Source organism: Crinia signifera, chromosome 2 (assembly GCF_055691185.1).
Source record: "Crinia signifera chromosome 2, ASM5569118v1, whole genome shotgun sequence".
NCBI classification, from domain to species: domain Eukaryota; kingdom Metazoa; phylum Chordata; class Amphibia; order Anura; family Myobatrachidae; genus Crinia; species Crinia signifera.
The window spans coordinates 346778787-346799053 of NC_139218.1; the positions used below are offsets into that span (position 1 = coordinate 346778787).

Below are 20267 nucleotides of genomic sequence, written 5' to 3' on the forward strand. Positions count from 1 at the left end.
TGGAGCCTGCACAAAAATAGCCCTGCCTACGACTAACAATTGTTGACTTGCATAAAGCTGGAAAGGGTTACAAAAGTATATCTAAAAGCCTTGACATTCATCCAAAAAGGGTAAGACAAATTGTCTATAAATGGAGAACGTTCAGCACTGCTGCTATTCTCCCGTAGGAGTGGCTGTCCTGTAAAGATGACTGTAAAAGCACAGCTCAGAATGCTCTATGAGATGAAGAAGAATACTACAGTGTCCGCCAAAGACTTACAGAACTCTCTGGTACATACTAACACCACGGAAGAAGCCACTGCTGTCCACCAAAAAATTGCTGCATGTTTGAAGTTTGCAAATTGCACCTCGATGTTCCACAGCACTGCTGGCAAAATATTCTGTGGACAGATGAAACCAAAGTTGAGTTGTTTGAAAGGAACACACAACACTATGTGTGCAGAAAAAAAGGCACAGCACACCAACATCAAACCCTCATCCCAACTGTGAAGTATGGTAGAGGGGGCATCATGGTTTGGTGCTGCTTTGCTAACTCAGATCCTGGGCAGATTGCTATCAGCCAACAGAAAAATGAATTCCCAAGTTTATCCAGACATCTTGCAGGAGAACTTAAGGTCATCTGTCCACCAATTGAAGCTCAACAGAAGATGGGTTGTAACAGGACAAGGACCCAAAGCACAGAAGTAGATCAACAATAGAATAGCTACAACTGGTACAACAGATGAAAATATCCACTTTCTGGAGTGGCCCAGTCCTGACCTCAACCCGGTTTGAGATGCTGTGGGATGACCTCGAGAGAGCATTTCACACCAGACATCCCAAGAATATTACTGAACAGAAACATTTTTTTTTTAAAGAGGAATAGTCCAAAATTCCTCCTGACCATTGTGCAGGTCTGAAATGCAACTAGGGGAAATGTTTGGTTGAGGTTATTGCTACCATATGATGGATAACCATGGATGGATAGTTTAAGCAGACTGTTTGTCTATTGTTGTGACTTAGATGAAGATCAGAACACATTTTATGACCAATTTATGCAGAAATCCAGGTCATTCTTGAAACTGTATGTTGATTTGTGTGTAGAGCAGATTTCAGTGTTTCTCACTTAGGGCGAGATGTACTAAGCCTTGAAAACTGATAACCTGCAGAGTGATAAACAACCAACCAATAAACTCCTACCTGTAATTTTTCAAACCCGGTCTGTAACATGACATTGAGTGATAATTGGCTGGTTGTTTATTACTATCCATTTGAACACGTTCTGAAACTTGATACATCTGGACCACACACTCATTGGTCATGAATCCTCAGCCTCTCAGCCAATTCGCTCCTACTGTCCTTTTTCAAACCCGGTCTGTAACATGATATTGAGGAACTGATTGGCTGGTTGTTTATTACTTTTGAACACTTTTTGAAGCTTGATACATGTGGCCCAAACACTCATTGGTCATGAAGCCTCTCAGGGGTAGATTTATTATAGCGGCGCCTATCGCGCCGCTATAACAGTTCCTGCTTCGCCTCATTAGCGAGGCGAAGCAGGAGGGGACACCGACAAGATCTATTAAGATCTTGCCGCCGGAGTGGGGGAGCGCTAACTCCCCCCTCCGGCGATGTCCCTCCTGGAGACAGCGCATCAGTTAATACTGATGCGTCGTCTCCTCCCCCCGGCCGGCTGACTGCGCATGCGCGGGATCTCGCTAGTCTCGCGAGATCCTAGCGCAGCTCAGCCCCAGCAGCAGGGACAGCGCTGTCCATGCTGTAAGGTATAGGCATCGCCGCCTGCAGCTGGCGAAGTCGACAGCTGCAGGCGGCGGAACGGTCAGCGATGCTGACCGCTCATAAATCTGGCAGGAGGCAGGGGCGCAGTGCAAAATATCGCCCCTGCGCTATGCCTCCTGCCCCACACCGCCGGCGTTAGAGTAAATGCTCGGCGGGTGTGATAGATCAGGGGAAGCGCTATCCCCTGCTATAACGCACGGGGATAGCGCATATTCCCCTGATCGACGTTTAATAAATCTACCCCTCAGTGAGGATTCTTGCTGGGCTAAAGGTAATTATGTAAGTGACCACCACCCATGCCATTTAAATAAATTTTAACATTCATAAAGGCAAACATGGGCCAAAATAAGCCCCCATCCCAGTCTGACTATTGTCAGCTCTGTTTTTTTTAATGTCTGCTAATCAGTACAGGTGAGAGGTATGCGAAGAGATGTGTTGGGATCGTTTGTTTCACAGCAAATAGGTTGACAAGCATTAGGGCATTCGGTCGAAACCACTGGGTCGACAGGCAGCAAGGTCGACATGGGCACGGTCGACAGTCAAAGGGTCAACATGGGGGTTTTCACTGTTTTTTTATTTTTTACCCGAATGTCAACATGGACACAGTTTGAATTTCACAGCATAACCTCGCATTGCTCGCTTCGCTCGCAATGCTTCTGGCACACTATTTTATTCTCCCACCACGCCCTAGTGGATGGTAGGGTATGAAATACCGGCTGTCGGCTCACAAACAGTGAGAAACCCCATGTCGACCTTTTGATGTCAACCTAATGCTTGTGTCGACCTAATGACATGTCGACCTAAACCCATGTTGACCTTGCTGCCTGTCGAACTAGTGATGTCGACCCAATGCTTGTCGACCTAGTTGCTGTAGACCCAATGACTGTATCCCGCAGAGATTACACCACATGCTAATCACACGCCTGCCTATCATCTAAAATATGTTCCCAACTGGAGCTGTTCACTAAATGCTGTGTAACTTTGCCTGCACTGTGTGAAAGAGGTGACATGATGCTAATGCTAGCTGCTGACTTTAGATTTAATCTCTGCTGTATAAGAAACCATAAAGCAGGTCGGAGGAGGACCGAGAACCATGGCCCCAAGAAGTAGGCTCGCTAGGCTGTCTGACGCCTGTTGACCACAATAAGGCAGAACCAATTGTTGTGAGAACCAATTGTTGTGAGAACCAGTGGCCTCACTGACGCATCTTATGTTCTTCCCAAAAAATTGCTGTGTGTAGTGAAAATATGTTAATAAATGTTCTTTTAGAATTCAGTGGGAATGCCTCTAGGAATTTAAGAATACACCTTATAGACAAATTCCATGAGTAGAAGTCTGTAACCATGTGACCTTTATATGGTTACAGATGACATCATGGGTGCATTATTTATTTTTATTTATTTACAGTTTTGTGAAAGAAAAACACGGCCATTAAGAACCATACACTTATCCGATTTGGGCCGATTTCTCCCGATTCCGACGGATCGGGCCAATTTCTTGGATCGGGCCAAGAAATCAGCCCAATTAAGATGTGTTTGGGCTACATATTAAATTTATCGGATAAGACCCATCAGTGGCAGTGTGTTGGGTCCGATCCTAGATGTGTGCCAGCGGCGAAGCACCAATGGCACACACCTATGTGCAGCTGGGTCCGTGAGGTGGCGGCTGAGAGCTAGTAGTGGCAATTGCCGGGAGGCGGGGTGGGGAGCTGCTGCTGAATTTGAAAAAATATTTTGAAAAGATTGGCCAGATGCTGATTGGCTGAGAGAATTCTTTGGACAAGTCCGATGAATGTATGTGGGCCTTAATAGAAATTATTTTCTGTCACATCTAGTGTGAAATTAATTTTAGTATCTTTGCAAACGTCTTTTGTGATTTGTTTCAGCCAGCTATTTCTTTTATGCTTCAAATTAACAGCAAAACATTAAACAAGCGCAAATGCCCTCAATGCTCCTGGAATCCGATTCTCTATGCAATGTTCCACAGTAATGAGCTGCGTTTATCTGTAAATAATGGAAAATTAAATTATCTGCAGTTTACTTTTTCTATGAATAGTCTTTGAGATATTGTATCTGTTGATTTACTAAAAAATGCCAACATTGTTATCAGCGGCTTAATTGATTTTGCAATTCAAAAACTTTCCATAACTGCACGTTAATGATGTGCTCAAATACAGTTGTTTAAAGAATAAATATAAATGTATGCTTTGAAACTGATAACCAGATTTAGGCAGACAGTCAGCAGCGATAGGGATTTTTTTTTTTTCTGCTAGTGGTTCTTTGGCTGGACTTAATAGTACACTACATGGCGAGATTAGTGAGTTCCACCTTATTAAATATGTTAGAGACCCATACGCAATAACGGTTTAATGTTATATATCGTTATTATTATTATTATTATGAACCTCTTTTCAGTAACCTTATATGGACTCCATTAAATAAAGGGCTACGAGGTGAGTTTCTGTTGCAACTGCGTAGAAACTGATTCGGAACCCACCACCGTCGTGGACCAATTTTACCCCCGGAATCATGGATTATTTATGAACCTGCGAACAAAGCTCCATCATTCAGGATATAATTTAACCCTTTTTGGGAAAGTTACTAAGATGGGAGTTCTACTTCACATGGGATGTTGCTATGGGCAACCAATCAGGTTCTTTCTATTATCTTCTGGAAGGTTTTAAATAAATAAGCAGTAACGTAGATTATGATTGGTTGGTTGCCCAAAGCAACATCCCGTGTGAAATTGAGCTCCCATCTTAGTAATACTGCTTTCACATTGCAGAACTGGGTAATGACATGGTATTCTTAAATGGGACTTTAAAACGGGTCTGAGCCTTGAGACCTTTCACATTGCAGGTGAAAACTGTCTTAAAAATCATTTAATACCATTCAAACATTCAACCCGTTTAACCCCCAAGGGACACGTTTCAAGCCATTGAAATAGAGCTGTTCAAACTTCCAAAAAAAAACAGCTTTAAAACGTGTAGGACTCTGCTTTTTAACCGTGTTGAAATACCGGTTAACTTTAACGGTAAATCAACTCTGGCACTTTCACATTGCAGCCCTAAACGTTTTAAAATGGAAAAAAACGGCAATATACCATTTGAAAAGTGCAATGTGAAAGGGGTATAAATTTCCACCTTTGAGTGCCAAGTGAATTTGTTAAAATAGGTGTGAAAATTGACCAAATAAAATATTTATTTATCATAATGACCTGTAATGTTTACCTTTTATATAGGTAATATAATCCCTTTTTTTTTACACCTTTTTATTTGTGTTTATATAACAAATGTGAGCAACACTGGCGTTTTCAGCGGATATTTTGCACATCACTCACAGAGCTGTTGGCACTCAAAGGGTTAATTGAATTGAGCCATATGAATCCAAATTTGATTATTCGTCTACTCTGCCCAACCAAACACGCCAATATATCTGTAGCAATATGAGGGCGTTCTACACTCTGGGTGCCCCCAAGAAAATGTTTGGCGTTTCCATGCGAGGGCGGGCACCTGGCTTCCGAGGGCGGGCGGCTGAGGTCACAGGAAGTCAGCCACCCTCCCAGTTCTCAGACCAGGACACCGCGAGTCTAAATCAGCAGCGACTGACTTTGATCTGTTAGCAACCTGTGAATGGCTGGGTATATTCGCCAGGTGGTGGTGGGCTGACATTCGCATGACTGCCAGGCGATGTTTAAAGGCTCGCTAAGTAGCAAACTACCACTGTTTAGCAAGCCAACCAGAATCAGGATACATTTTTCAGTTAACAGGTAATTGGTCAACACCATATTGTCCAAAGGTTGACCTGACTTTGGCTCTTATAGGAAATGGTAAAGTGGGCCAAGAAAAGCACTTGACCCGCAGCAGGGTGAGTGAAGTAGTACATTAATTGGTAGTCCATTCGCTCAGGTGACGACTTGACCAACAAAAACCTTGACAGCTGCATGATGGTATCTTCATGTGTTGACTTTTCTCAAGTGTCAACATCCCCTGCTCTTGGGAAAATGGGCGTGGCCTCACAAATGTATAACATACTGTATAGTGCTGCCAGTTACACATACTGTATGCCACCACAGTGCTGCCAGTTACACATACTGTATGCCCCCACAGTGCTGCCAGTTACACATACTGTATGCCCCCACAGTGCTGCCAGTTACACATACTGTATAGTGCTGCCAGTTACACATACTGTATGCCCCCACAGTGCTGCCAGTTACACATACTGTATGCCCCCACAGTGCTGCCAGTTACACATACTGTATGCCCCCACAGTGCTGCCAGTTACACATACTGTATGCCACCACAGTGCTGCCAGTTACACATACTGTATGCCCCCACAGTGCTGCCAGTTACACATACTGTATGCCCCCACAGTGCTGCCAGTTACACATAGTGTATAGTGCTGCCAGTTACACATAGTGTATGCCCCCACAGTGCTGCCAGTTACACATACTGTATGCCCCCACAGTGCTGCCAGTTACACATAGTGTATGCCACCACAGTGCTGCCAGTTACACATACTGTATGCCCCCACAGTGCTGCCAGTTACACATACTGTATGCCCCCACAGTGCTGCCAGTTACACATACTGTATGCCCCCACAGTGCTGCCAGTTACACATACTGTATGCCCCCACAGTGCTGCCAGTTACACATACTGTATGCCCCCACAGTGCTGCCAGTTACACATACTGTATGCCCCCACAGTGCTGCCAGTTACACATACTGTATGCCCCCACAGTGCTGCCAGTTACACATACTGCAAACCACCACAGTGCTGCCAGTTACACATACTGTATGCCCCCACAGTGCTGCCAGTTACACATACTGTATAGTGCTGCCAGTTACACATACTGTATGCCCCCACAGTGCTGCCAGTTACACATACTGTATGCCCCCACAGTGCTGCCAGTTACACATACTGTATGCCCCCACAGTGCTGCCAGTTACACATACTGTATGCCACCACAGTGCTGCCAGTTACACATACTGTATGCCCCCACAGTGCTGCAAGTTACACATACTGTATGCCCCCACAGTGCTGCCAGTTACACATACTGCATGCCCCCACAGTGCTGCCAGTTACACATAGTGTATAGTGCTGCCAGTTACACATAGTGTATGCCCCCACAGTGCTGCCAGTTACACATACTGTATGCCCCCACAGTGCTGCCAGTTACACATACTGTATGCCCCCACAGTGCTGCCAGTTACACATACTGTATGCCCCCACAGTGCTGCCAGTTACACATACTGTATGCCCCCACAGTGCTGCAAGTTACACATACTGTATGCCCCCACAGTGCTGCCAGTTACACATACTGCATGCCCCCACAGTGCTGCCAGTTACACATACTGTATGCCCCCACAGTGCTGCCAGTTACACATACTGTATGCCCCCACAGTGCTGCCAGTTACACATACTGTATAGTGCTGCCAGTTACACATAGTGTATGCCCCCACAGTGCTGCCAGTTACACATACTGTATGCCACCACAGTGCTCCCAGTTACACATACTGTATGCCCCCACAGTGCTGCCAGTTACACATACTGTATGCCCCCACAGTGCTGCCAGTTACACATACTGTATGCCCCCACAGTGCTGCCAGTTACACATACTGTATGCCCCCACAGTGCTGCCAGTTACACATACTGTATGCCCCCACAGTGCTGCCAGTTACACATACTGTATGCCACCACAGTGCTGCCAGTTACACATACTGTATGCCCCCACAGTGCTGCCAGTTACACATACTGTATGCCACCACAGTGCTGCCAGTTACACATACTGTATGCCCCCACAGTGCTGCCAGTTACACATACTGTATGCCCCCACAGTGCTGCCAGTTACACATAGTGTATGCCCCCACAGTGCTGCCAGTTACACATAGTGTATGCCCCCACAGTGCTGCCAGTTACACATACTGTATGCCCCCACAGTGCTGCCAGTTACACATACTGTATGCCCCCACAGTGCTGCCAGTTACACATACTGTATGCCCCCACAGTGCTGCCAGTTACACATACTGTATGCCACCACAGTGCTGCCAGTTACACATACTGTATGCCCCCACAGTGCTGCCAGTTACACATAGTGTATAGTGCTGCCAGTTACACATACTGTATGCCCCCACAGTGCTGCCAGTTACACATACTGTATGCCCCCACAGTGCTGCCAGTTACACATACTGTATGCCCCCACAGTGCTGCCAGTTACACATACTGTATGCCCCCACAGTGCTGCAAGTTACACATACTGTATGCCCCCACAGTGCTGCCAGTTACACATACTGCATGCCCCCACAGTGCTGCCAGTTACACATACTGTATGCCCCCACAGTGCTCCCAGTTACACATACTGTATGCCCCCACAGTGCTGCCAGTTACACATACTGTATGCCCCCACAGTGCTGCCAGTTACACATACTGTATGCCCCCACAGTGCTGCCAGTTACACATACTGCATGCCCCCACAGTGCTGCCAGTTACACATACTGCATGCCCCCACAGTGCTGCCAGTTACACATACTGTATGCCACCACAGTGCTGCCAGTTACACATACTGTATGCCCCCACAGTGCTGCCAGTTACACATACTGTATGCCACCACAGTGCTGCCAGTTACACATACTGTATGCCACCACAGTGCTGCCAGTTACACATACTGTATGCCCCCACAGTGCTGCCAGTTACACATACTGTATGCCCCCACAGTGCTGCCAGTTACATACTGTATGCCCCCACAGTGCTGCCAGTTACACATACTGTATGCCACCACAGTGCTGCCAGTTACACATACTGTATGCCACCACAGTGCTGCCAGTTACATACTGTATGCCCCCACAGTGCTGCCAGTTACACATACTGTATGCCACCACAGTGCTGCCAGTAACACATAGTGTATGCCACCACAGTGCTGCCAGTTGCACATACTGTATGCCCCCACAGTGCTGCCAGTTACACATACTGTATGCCCCCACAGTGCTGCCAGTTACACATACTGCATGCCCCCACAGTGCTGCCAGTTACACATACTGTATGCCCCCACAGTGCTGCCAGTTACACATACTGTATGCCCCCACAGTGCTGCCAGTTACATACTGTATGCCCCCACAGTGCTGCCAGTTACACATACTGTATGCCCCCACAGTGCTGCCAGTTACACATACTGCATGCCCCCACAGTGCTGCCAGTTACACATACTGTATGCCCCCACAGTGCTGCCAGTTACACATACTGTATGCCCCCACAGTGCTGCCAGTTACACGTACTGTATGCCCCCACAGTGCTGCCAGTTACACATACTGTATGCCACCACAGTGCTGCCAGTTACACATACTGTATGCCACCACAGTGCTGCCAGTTACACATACTGTATGCCACCACAGTGCTGCCAGTTACACATACTGTATGCCCCCACAGTGCTGCCAGTTACACATACTGTATGCCCCCACAGTGACGTACTGTATGCCCCCACAGTGCTGCCAGTTACACATAGTGTATGCCACCACAGTGCTGCTAGTTACACATAGTGTATGCCCCACAGTGCTGCCAGTTAAACATACTGTATGCCACCACAGTGCTGCCAGTTACACATACTGTATGCCCCCACAGTGCTGCCAGTTACACATACTGTATGCCACCACAGTGCTGCCAGTTACACATACTGTATGCCACCACAGTGCTGGCAGTTACACATACTGTATGCCCCCACAGTGCTGCCAGTTACACATACTGTATGCCCCCACAGTGCTGCCAGTTACACATACTGTATGCCCCCACAGTGCTGCCAGTTACACATACTGTATGCCCCCACAGTGCTGCCAGTTACACATACTGTATGCCCCCATAGTGCTGCCAGTTACACATACTGTATGCCACCATAGTGCTGCCAGTTACACATACTGTATGCCACCACAGTGCTGCCAGTTGCACATACTGTATGCCACCACAGTGCTGCCAGTTACACATACTGTATGCCACCACAGTGCTGCCAGTTACACATACTGTATGCCACCACAGTGCTGCCAGTTACACATACTGTATGCCACCACAGTGCTGCCAGTTACACATACTGTATGCCACCACAGTGCTGCTAGTTACACATACTGTATGCCCCCACAGTGCTGCCAGTTACACATACTGTATGCCCCCACAGTGCTGCCAGTAACACATAGTGTATGCCACCACAGTGCTGCCAGTTGCACATACTGTATGCCCCCACAGTGCTGCCAGTTACACATACTGTATGCCCCCACAGTGCTGCCAGTTACACATACTGTATGCCACCACAGTGCTGGTCAGTGGTTACCGCTGAGTCCTGCAGCTGCCTGTGTGTGAGGGGAAGAGTGCAGCGCACTCCTCTCCATCCCCTTATTCTGGCGTCCTGCTTCTACTGGCGGCTGATTTAAAATTGCGGCCGACTGACGGCCGCGCTTAGGGGTCGGTGCCCAGTACGGTCGCTCCTAAAGAATCTGCCCCATGCCAGCTCTGCATTCGGGGTTGACCTAGTCATTGTTGTCCTTTTATACCACACCCCAAAAAGTGTTTGAAGCACCAGAGCAGAGAACGACACCCGGACAGGAAAGAGGAATTACCTGGGTTGACCTGTGCAAAGTACTAGAATGAAAATGACTTGCATGCATAATGCCTTCTGGGACTGGCATCAGCTTACCTAGAAGGGCGCCCACGATTTTGATCGTGGGCATCGTAAGGTAAAAAAAATCGCATGCGATGCGACCAACGCGATTACCGCGATTTCCCATAGGGAACAATGTTAAATGTCCCAATTGACCCGATTTTCCATAGGGAACAATGTTAAATGGCCCACAGAGGCCAAATAGGCACCCTGAAGTGTGAAATGGCCCCCCCAATTGTTAACGCCACCCCACGATCAACGTCAACCCGAAGCGTGGCGAGCGGCGGCGGTACGCGTCCTACGACCTTTTCATACCCCCACCATCCACGTCGGCGTGGAGTTGAGAATAGAAAGTGTGGCGAGCGCAGCGAGCCACCGAGCCCGAAGCGTGGCGAGCGTAGCGGACACCTTCACAGGTATACGCGTCCCCTCGCGGGCTTCAAAGGTGTCCGCGTCCCCTCGCGGGGCTCGCTGCGCTCGCCACGCTTTCTATTCTCAACTCCACGCCGACGTGGATAGTGGGGGTATGAAAAGGTCGTAGGACGCGTACCGCCGCCCCTCGCGTGCTCGCTGCGCTCGCCACGCTTCGGGTTGACGTTGATCGTGGGGTGGCGTTAACAATTGGGGGGACCATTTCACACTTCAGGGTGCCTATTTGGCCTCTGTGGGCCTTTTAACATTGTTCCCTATAGAAAATCGGGTCAATTGGGACATTTAACATTGTTCCCTATGGGAAATCGCGGTAATCGTGTCGGTCGCATCGCAAGCGATTTTTTTGGTACATGCGATGGCCGCGATGGGCGCCCTTCTAGGTAAAGAGTACCTCAGTTTTTTTATTTACCCTTTAGGATTGGCTTCAGCATATAGCTGGCATATTAAATCAGGCACCTCGTCCATTATGTTTCTTATACTCTCTGGGGGTTATTCTGATTCACTCGGAAAGGCACAATCACTCTCTAATGGACAAAACCATATGCACTGCAGGTGGGGCAGATGTAACATGTGCAGAGAGAGTTAGATTTGGGTGTTTTATTGCTTATGTGCAGGGTAAATACTAGCTGCTTTATTTTTACACTGCAATATAGATATCAGTTTGATGTAAAACCCCACCCAAATTGAACTCTCTCTGCACATGTTACATCAGCCCCACCTGCAGTGCAGCATGGTTTTGTCCATTAAAGAGTGATTGTGCCTTTCTGAGTGAATCAGAATAATCCCCTTTGTGTCTCCCTCTGGTTTTCATATACAATTGGTGCCCATGTCCAGAGCTTTCATACAAACTTTGCTTAGATTACTACAGTATTACAGCTGCTGTTAAACAGAGGATAATAGATGCTTTATCTTTAAATGTTTTCTGTTTCTTTTCCTGTGCAGGGACTAAATCCAACCTCGTAAATGTATGTTTTATCTATGATGGCCGAGCATCATCCTCCACCGCTGGACAGCACTGCGCTGCTGACAACGGAGATCTCTCTACTTCCAGCACCCATGGTTAATGGAGAAGGCGGCCAACAGGTTAGAGTTTTTATGTTGTTTGTGTGCAGTGGCGGTTGTACTTCCTGTCTATAATGGTGATCTGAAAACGCAGAACAAGTGTCATACATTTGGCTTGGTGTAATGCACATTATTATTTATTAACAATTATTTATATAGCGCACCCATATTCCGCAGCGCTTTACAGAGAACATTTGAACATTCACGTCAGTTCCTACCCCAGTGGAGCTTACACTCTATGGACCTTATTCAGGGATCACACGCTAACGATAATTGCGCTTTGCGCATACGCATTTCTACACAAACTGTTGCGTGGGGGGGGGGGGCATGGGGCGGCGGGCTGGTCCATCAGCATACGGGAACATGCAGCTCATGCTAACGAGGCTGTGACGGACATGTGTCGGACGAGCAGCTGACATCACCGGATGTCAGCTGCCCGCCCACTTCCCCCCCAAGCGTGCAAGCATATGTAAGGTTGCTCTGAGTAACCTTACATATGCATGCACCTTCCACATCTTTCGATGGTTGGCCCCTAGTGGCATGAAAATGGATGTTTATGTAAAACATCCATTCACAGCAATTGCGAATGTACGCAACGCGCGAATGGCGGTCTGGTGTACCACTATTTGCAAGGTGGGATCCGGTCCGAGCGTATCAACCAGAATAACCTCCTATATTCTCTATCACTTGTACACACACACACACACATTCATTCATTCATTCCAAGGCTAATTTTGTTGGGAGCCAATTAACCTACCAGTGTATTTTTGGATTGTGGGAGGAAACCAGAATTAACCCACGGGGAGAATATTTAAAATGATTTAAAAGGACATATAAAGTAAAAAGTGGCCTAGTCCGTGATGTCACAGTTCTTAGAGGAATTGAAGGAATATTTACTGCATTGCTGTATCATGGTCCACGAAGGTAGCCTTTAGCTACGTAACCACTATCACAAACCACGCACGATATATCAGAACAATATATTGTACAAATCGAATAAGGTGTACACACAATCAGTCGTTACCGATAGTCGTTCATTGACTAGTCCCATTGTATGTGCTGCAATAGGATTATTCCACGACCGATGCAGTATTACATGCAGCGTGTGATGTCACATCATGCCGTCATACAGCGGATTGTTTAGCGTGTGCGGCGAATGCGTTGTATCGCTGCATCGCTGGGTCATATGGGGTTTACCCAGCTGTACTCTGCCCTCCCATCTCCCTGTGTAATAGGATTGGTTATTTTAGGATGTGTTACTTTGTTTCCCTTTGATCACTCTATATAAGATCACGAGTGGCAGGTTGCCAGATGACAGCAAGGTTGTGCCCTTGCTGCAGAGATGACACATTTCTTCACTCCCTTCATTGTGCTGATAGTGTATTCTGGTTTATGTTCTACTGACTTCACAATCTAATTTGTGGACTGTGAGGGTGACGTGCAAGGGATCACAAACTGCGTGCAATGGAATCAAATTTGGTTTTCTCGATTCAGATTCAGTTCCTTATTGTACATTAAAAGTTAAATAGATCTGGCTGTGTGCGTATGTTACTTCCAATCTCTATCAATGACATGTAACAAGCAGAGCCAGCTGTATCCCTTCTGTGATAGAAAAGGCCAAGTTGTATTAAAGTACAGCTACAGCTGACAATTCAGGTTAAAAAAAAATATATATAGATATAGATATAGATAGATAGATCTATATCATACTTGCCTACTTTTGATTTCACCTCTCCGGGAGAAGCCCAGAGACCCGATTTTACATTGATTTCAATGTAAAAAGCCCCAAACCCCCCCATTTTAAAACCATGCCCCCCCATTGTTAACGCCACCCCACTATTGATGCCAACCCGAAGTGTGGCGAGCGCAGCGGTACGCGTCCTCCGACCTTTTCATACCCCCACTATCCACGTCAGCGTGGAGTTGATTTTATAAAACTCCACGCTCGCCACACTTTATAAAATCAACTCCACGCTGACGTGGATAGTGGGGGTATGAAAAGGTCGGAGGACGTGTACCGCCGCCCCTCGTGGTCTCGCTGCGCTCGCCACGCTTCGGGTTGGCGTCAATAGTGGAGTGGCGTTAACAATGGGGGGGGGGGGCATTAAACATACTTTTTAACCATATTCAATGTGAAATTGGCCATATTGGACAATTTCACATTGTCACCTATGTAAAATCGGGTTGATCGCATCGCGGCCCCTTATTAGTGGCCGCAATGGACGCGATCAACGCGATTTTCTCTTTCACCGGCAAATTAGCTGGTGATTGACAGAAAATCGGGTCCATCGCGTTGATTGTATGCCTTAAGTGCCTTAAATTTAAGGCATACAATCAACGAGATGGGCGCCGTGCTAGGAAACAAGTACCAAATCCACATTCTTGTTGCTTGTGGCCTTCATCTAAGTAAACAAACCATTGCAGTAACTCACACACACAACACAGGTATAGGAGCCTATTTACTATAGGATTGCATATGCAATGCTATCTGGGCGAGATGTTACATTGGCCAGTATCATCCCCCCCATAAAAACCTACGGGGAAATGACTGTGAGCAGGACAAGAGGGAAAGCAGCAGGGGACAGAGATTCCTGCTGCTGTCCCTCCATGTTACATGCAGGGTTACTTGATATTTGCAGTTAACCCTGGAAAATTGGGTTTTTTGGGGAATTAGCCTAAAATATTTAATTGTACATGGGTCCGATAGGGAGGAGAATCAGGTAAGAGGTGCTAAATCTGCCTAGCATCAAGATTATCCCCCAACATTCCCATAGGACAGTAAAAAATCACAGTTAACACTCACAGGGCCAGATTCTCTAAGCTTCAAAAGAGATAAAAGGGAGAGTGATAAACAGCCAGCCCATTAGCTCCTACCCTCCATATCACAGACTGTGTTTGAAAAATGTCAGACAGGAGCTGATTGGCTGGCTGTTTATCACTCTCCATTTTATCACTTTTGAAGCTTCAAGAATCTGGCCCACAATCCTAAAGAGACAACAACTCCAACACATTAAATAGGTAATACACAGAGAAACGCTTTATAGTTAATCTTCATGTTTACTTGTATTGTTCATGTTAGAAAGCATTAAAACATGGTTGATCAAGCTTCTAATACTGTACTTATCATTGTTTCACAGTAATCATGTTGTAACAAACATAATTACTTTTTTTTTCATTAAAAACGTGAATGCAAAAAAAATGCTTAAAAAAAAACAAAACAAAAAAACGGTTTAAATCACCCCCAAAAAATATTTTTTTACCCAACCCTGTGAAGTTCTGTGCTTTTTTCTGACATCGCGGTCCATCCAGATTCACTGTGCTTAGTGCAAACACATACTTTCTCTTGTTCACTACATACCGGCAGAGGGGAGTGACTCCTTTTTCTTCTTGTGTGTCCTGAAGAAGGGCAGCCCCATCCCAAATTGTTGAATTTAAGCATATCGGTTTCACCTTTATTATAATCTGCCAGTCGATCTATCTATACTGTATCTTTGTTACAGGAAGTCTGTTGCGAATCTGACAGTTCATCAGTCCGCACAATCACTGCTCTATCTTACACATTTCTGCATTTATGGGGGTGATATACACATTGCCTTACAGACCATATCTGTGAAAAGCAGCTTCAATGATATGTGATCTGCATTTCACTAACCTTCAGTTTATGTGGAATAATAATAGCTGTGAGGCAGTTTCCCATTCTCTGATAGACTGTGATAATAAATAATGCATTTAACAAAAGGGAGTAAAGATGCAGAAGGGTAATTTAAGGATGTCTTTTGTTTCAGTTTGTATTTAATATTGTCTCTCTTTTTTTGGTGTGTGTTGTTTTTTTTATTTTTTTTAAAGTTATTTCTTTTTTTTAATAGACTTTTCACATTCACCTGATTTATGTCCTGCCAATGCTATGACTGGGTTTCGAGTAGAACACATACTGTACATACATTCCATTGTATGTGTTCTACTACTTGAAATACGCTCATCCTGCTCAGACCATATGCAAGCTCCTTCCTACCAAGCAGGTCCTGTGAAAACAGTCCAGCAAAATTGCTGTGTGGTCCAATCCTAAATGTTCTCAGATTGCACGAAGCATATCCAGCTACATTTTTAAAACCTATTAAAAGTGGCGGCATTGAACACTAAAGGTGCATACACACTGTACAATTTTTTGACCAATTTCGTTGAAAGACATTTCCCTTGAACCCAGTGTCCTGGATAAAAGATGTTGACAGATGAAAGACGAAAGATCTAGCTACAGTTTATAGGCTCTTTTTGAAAGATATCCAAATTGAGCTGCATGCACAGTTGACGAACAGTCTTCATGAACAACTTGCGGGTATGCGCATCATCATTCGTTGTCTGTCATCAATATCTTTCATCAACATCTTTCGTCCAGGACACTGGGTTCAATGGAAATGTCTTTCAACAAAATTGGTCCAAATTTTTTTTACAGTGTGTATGCACCAGAGGAAATTTAATTATTGTGTAATTGCCGTTGCTGCAACGCTATGGGAGAGGAAACACGTTTGAATGAGATCGTCGCCAGCAGTTAAATGTTCCCTAAACTGTCCAGCGGTTGGGTACCTTTAAAATTTTATATGACATGCCACGGATCTGACTGGACTTATTGAAGCCTTTTTGAGAATGTTTTGTTCTTTTTCCTTTGCAAATAACATGTTTGCTTTATAATGATTTCATTCTACTGTGTATATTCATTAAACGTCTTTCACTTTGCATACAGATTGTAACACGAAGTAGCAATTTTTTACACAATATTAGAAAATGAATATAGTGATAAAAATCCTTATTTTTTTTTATTATTTTTTTCAGAGACTAGTATTTGGCATATATGAAAGTAACTGCAACAATCTTTTTGAAAGCTCCACATAGGAAATGCATTATTCATGTCACTTTAGAGTGTAAATACATTCCGTCCTCCATGTAAGAATCTGTCTTGATTTTCGTTACCATACTCTTCTTGCTGGACACTGAGCAGTGCTGTCCCATTTATAGAGAGTGTATAATTCAGTTTTCTGATGTGAGTGATATTGAAGAGTCCTGTAGGTTAGAGGATGTCTTAATTCATCTATTGCAAAGTAGATCTCTCATCTGCTCGCATCGGCAAAACAGGATTCAAAACTGGTCGAAAACAGACTGACAAAAACACATGAATCACCAAGTAATTCGCTGATCCACGTGTTGTTCAACCTTTACGCTTTTTAACAGTCAAGAAACCCTCAATCTAATTGAATAGGTCAGAATTTGACCTAAAAACATAGACAAAGTGCAAATATTTCGACTGGCGTAAAACAAATTACGCTTAATTGAATACCACACAAAGTAGTAATAAGACCCTGCTCACAAGCTATAATATAGTTTGATTGTAAAACTGGATCTACATAATGTATATTGCTCCTGCCAGGTTCCAATGGGGAAAAGAGCTAAGTGGGGTTATAAGCAATGTTCCCTCTAATTTTACGAAGGCTGTGTGCGGCAAAAGATTTTGGCTGTGCAACTTTGGAAGGAAATTTTTATTTTTGGGTGTCACTTCTATATATAACTGGAAAACTACATGATATTAAACATTCAAAACATTTAAACATTCAAAACACAGCACATGATGTAGTTATTGGGTGAAACATACATTAATTTAGTCCACAACTGCAAAAAGGGGACCACTGCTGCTTTGTGCGCTTTGTTGTAAAGTCTGTGCGCATGCTTGGCGAGTTGTGTGCGCGCGCACACGCGCACAGCTTAGAGGTAACACTGGTTATAAGGAGCATTAATGTAATATGTGAGTGCATTGTGGAAATCTGTTACAATGGGGCAGATGTATTAAGCCATAACAAGAGATAAATGCAAGGGTGATAAAGAGAGATAAATGTCCAGTCAATATTTGGTGTAACCACCATTTGCCTTCTAAACCGCATCAATTCACTTGCACACACTTGCAGGGAGGTTGTTCTCTTGCCACAATTTATATAATCGGTTGGCCGCACAGCTGTCTCCTCTAGCCCCATGGCCCCTCATTCTAATTCCCCGTGTGTGCGCACAGGGGAACGATGGTTAGGGCCTGCACATAATTAGTACTGCGCATGTGCAGGCCTTCTGCGTGAGCGCCCTTGCTGACCTGCACTGTGAGGCGATGTGGGGTGGTGTGCCCTCGACCACCGTGAACTAAACATTGAATACCCCCCTTAGAGAAGTAAAAGGCCAGACTATCTTTGAACAATTAATCCGTTAATGTTTCAGATTCTGTGTTTTTGTTGCACTAACTTGAAGTGTTTTTAAAAGAATGGTCCAAATGTTATTTCTTAACTTTTGTTTCTATGGAAACCGATATCCGTGAAACCACCCAGTGGTTCTACTAGGTGCTTTGTCTTTCCATGGCTTTGAGCGCACAGTACTCCAGGCGTTGTGGTTTTTATAAGGTTTGTTTGCGTGAAAGATAGACTTCATCAGTGCCAAATTATAGAATCTGCTTCTCATTCTTTCACTACAGTGCTTTAGATTATCCCTCTGGGTGTATATATATATATATATATATATATATATATATATATATATATATATATATATATATATATATATATATATATATATATATATATTAGGAGTTTCATTCATAATTCTCACCACATGGGTAATATTTAAATGCAATTGCTAGATTCTGCTAATTAGACCAATTAGAATTATTTAGGACCAATGGAAAAGGCAAATAGTGGACAAACAGAAGTGAATTCTTTGCATTACCACATAACTGACCCCAATGATTAAATATCCAAAACACGATTTACTTAACTTGATATTTTTTCACTTTCTCAATGAGAAACTAGGGGTGCCATAAAAAAAAATTCTGATACTCTGGGGTGCTGTGATTAAAAAAAAAAAAAAAAAAGATTGTGAACCACTGCTTTAGGTGAAGGACGATATTCCTCAGTATTTTCTGGATTTTGCATCTAGTCCTAAATGTTATGAATTGTGGAATGTCAACACATGATAAACTACGCAACCACATTCAATTAGGAGAAGCAGTTCTAATGGATGCACATGGAGGTTCCTTTACTGTGGCATCTGATGGACAAGGTTTTTAGAACTTTGTTCATCCAGGTGTTTTCGTATTGACCGCTCCATAGGTGAAACCACTGTGGGGGTGTGGTGTAATGTTGCTCTCACATTATTGTACATATTCAATATTTCAAGTGTCGTTTGTGTCGCCTTGCTCGCCTAGCTTTGGGTCCCAGGTACCTCACAGTGCTTGGCACACTTTCCTGTTCCCAATAGGTGTCCACATGGATATATTTAAAAAATATCCCTAAAAGGTCATGTTGACCTTTCCATGTGTCCACCATAGCTATCTTGACCTCTCACTTGACCTCTCACTTGTGTTGACATTTTGACCATGTTGACCATATGTATGTCAATGTATTGACTGTTTTACAGCACCTAGTTATTGTCTATTAGCCATCCAGCTATGACCATTTTGAATGGATTGCTTGAGTGTAGAAAAGCTTTTTTGTGATGTTACTTCCCTGCTGGATGCTTACTATGGACTAGTGTTGCGCTTGGTAGCTGGGGCAGTGCGCAACCTTGCACACAATGGGCTCAACCCAAGGAAGTTACAAAGATTTGGTACTTAAATGGTAGTCACAGAACGGCATTTTTGGAAGCAGGATGGTGTTTGTAGCTCCAATAAATAAATAGAGAAAACGTTCATAACTCTCATCACAAAGGTAGGATAAAAGAGAAGATGACATCTTGCTGTGTATTCCAGCAAAAGCACTTCCCCCTCTAATGTAGACTTAACCCTTTGCAATTCAAATTTTTTTTTCTGCAATACATTATGTTTTAAATGAATTGTCATTTTTTTCCCCCATTTTTCATTCAAACATGGTCTACATTAAATGTTGATCGATGTTAATGTTCTTTATTTTAAAGTGACTCACCATTGGATCTGCTACTAGCGCTAGGGCTGTTGAGCCTGACTAGACATTGGACCTGAAAGGGTTAAGGCCCATACATACTATAAAATGAATCTGGATATGAAAATCTGGAATTTTGTTTGGAGCAATTGACAATTGGCCATTTAGCCTTGCACCAAATGTTTACTTAACATTTCATTAACAGAATGTCACAGACAAGTTGGGTCCCTAAATGGCATTCAGTGCATTAAATACATTACTAATAGTACTCCCAGTACCAGGACATAATCCCTTTTCAGTGCTGTAGTGATGACTATTAACTATTCCACTGCAGTAATGCCAACCAATAATTACTTGTTAAGAACATTGAAACATTTTCCCAACATTTTTATATATTTTTTAAACCATATTTCTATAGTCCAAGAGCTGGGTTTAACCC

At 44.3% G+C, this 20267-nt stretch overlaps 1 protein-coding gene across 2 annotated transcripts in view; it reads left to right on the forward strand.

Moving 5' to 3' along the window:
• FNDC3A (fibronectin type III domain containing 3A) overlaps positions 1 to 20267 on the forward strand; it is a 183689-nt gene that overhangs the window by 27083 nt on the left and 136339 nt on the right. For both annotated transcript variants that reach the window (XM_083169659.1, XM_083169660.1), the window contains exon 2: positions 11790 to 11930. In XM_083169659.1, coding sequence (XP_083025785.1) covers positions 11811 to 11930 — 120 coding nt within the window. In that variant the 5' untranslated portion in view covers positions 11790 to 11810. The remainder of the gene's footprint in view (positions 1 to 11789; positions 11931 to 20267) is intronic.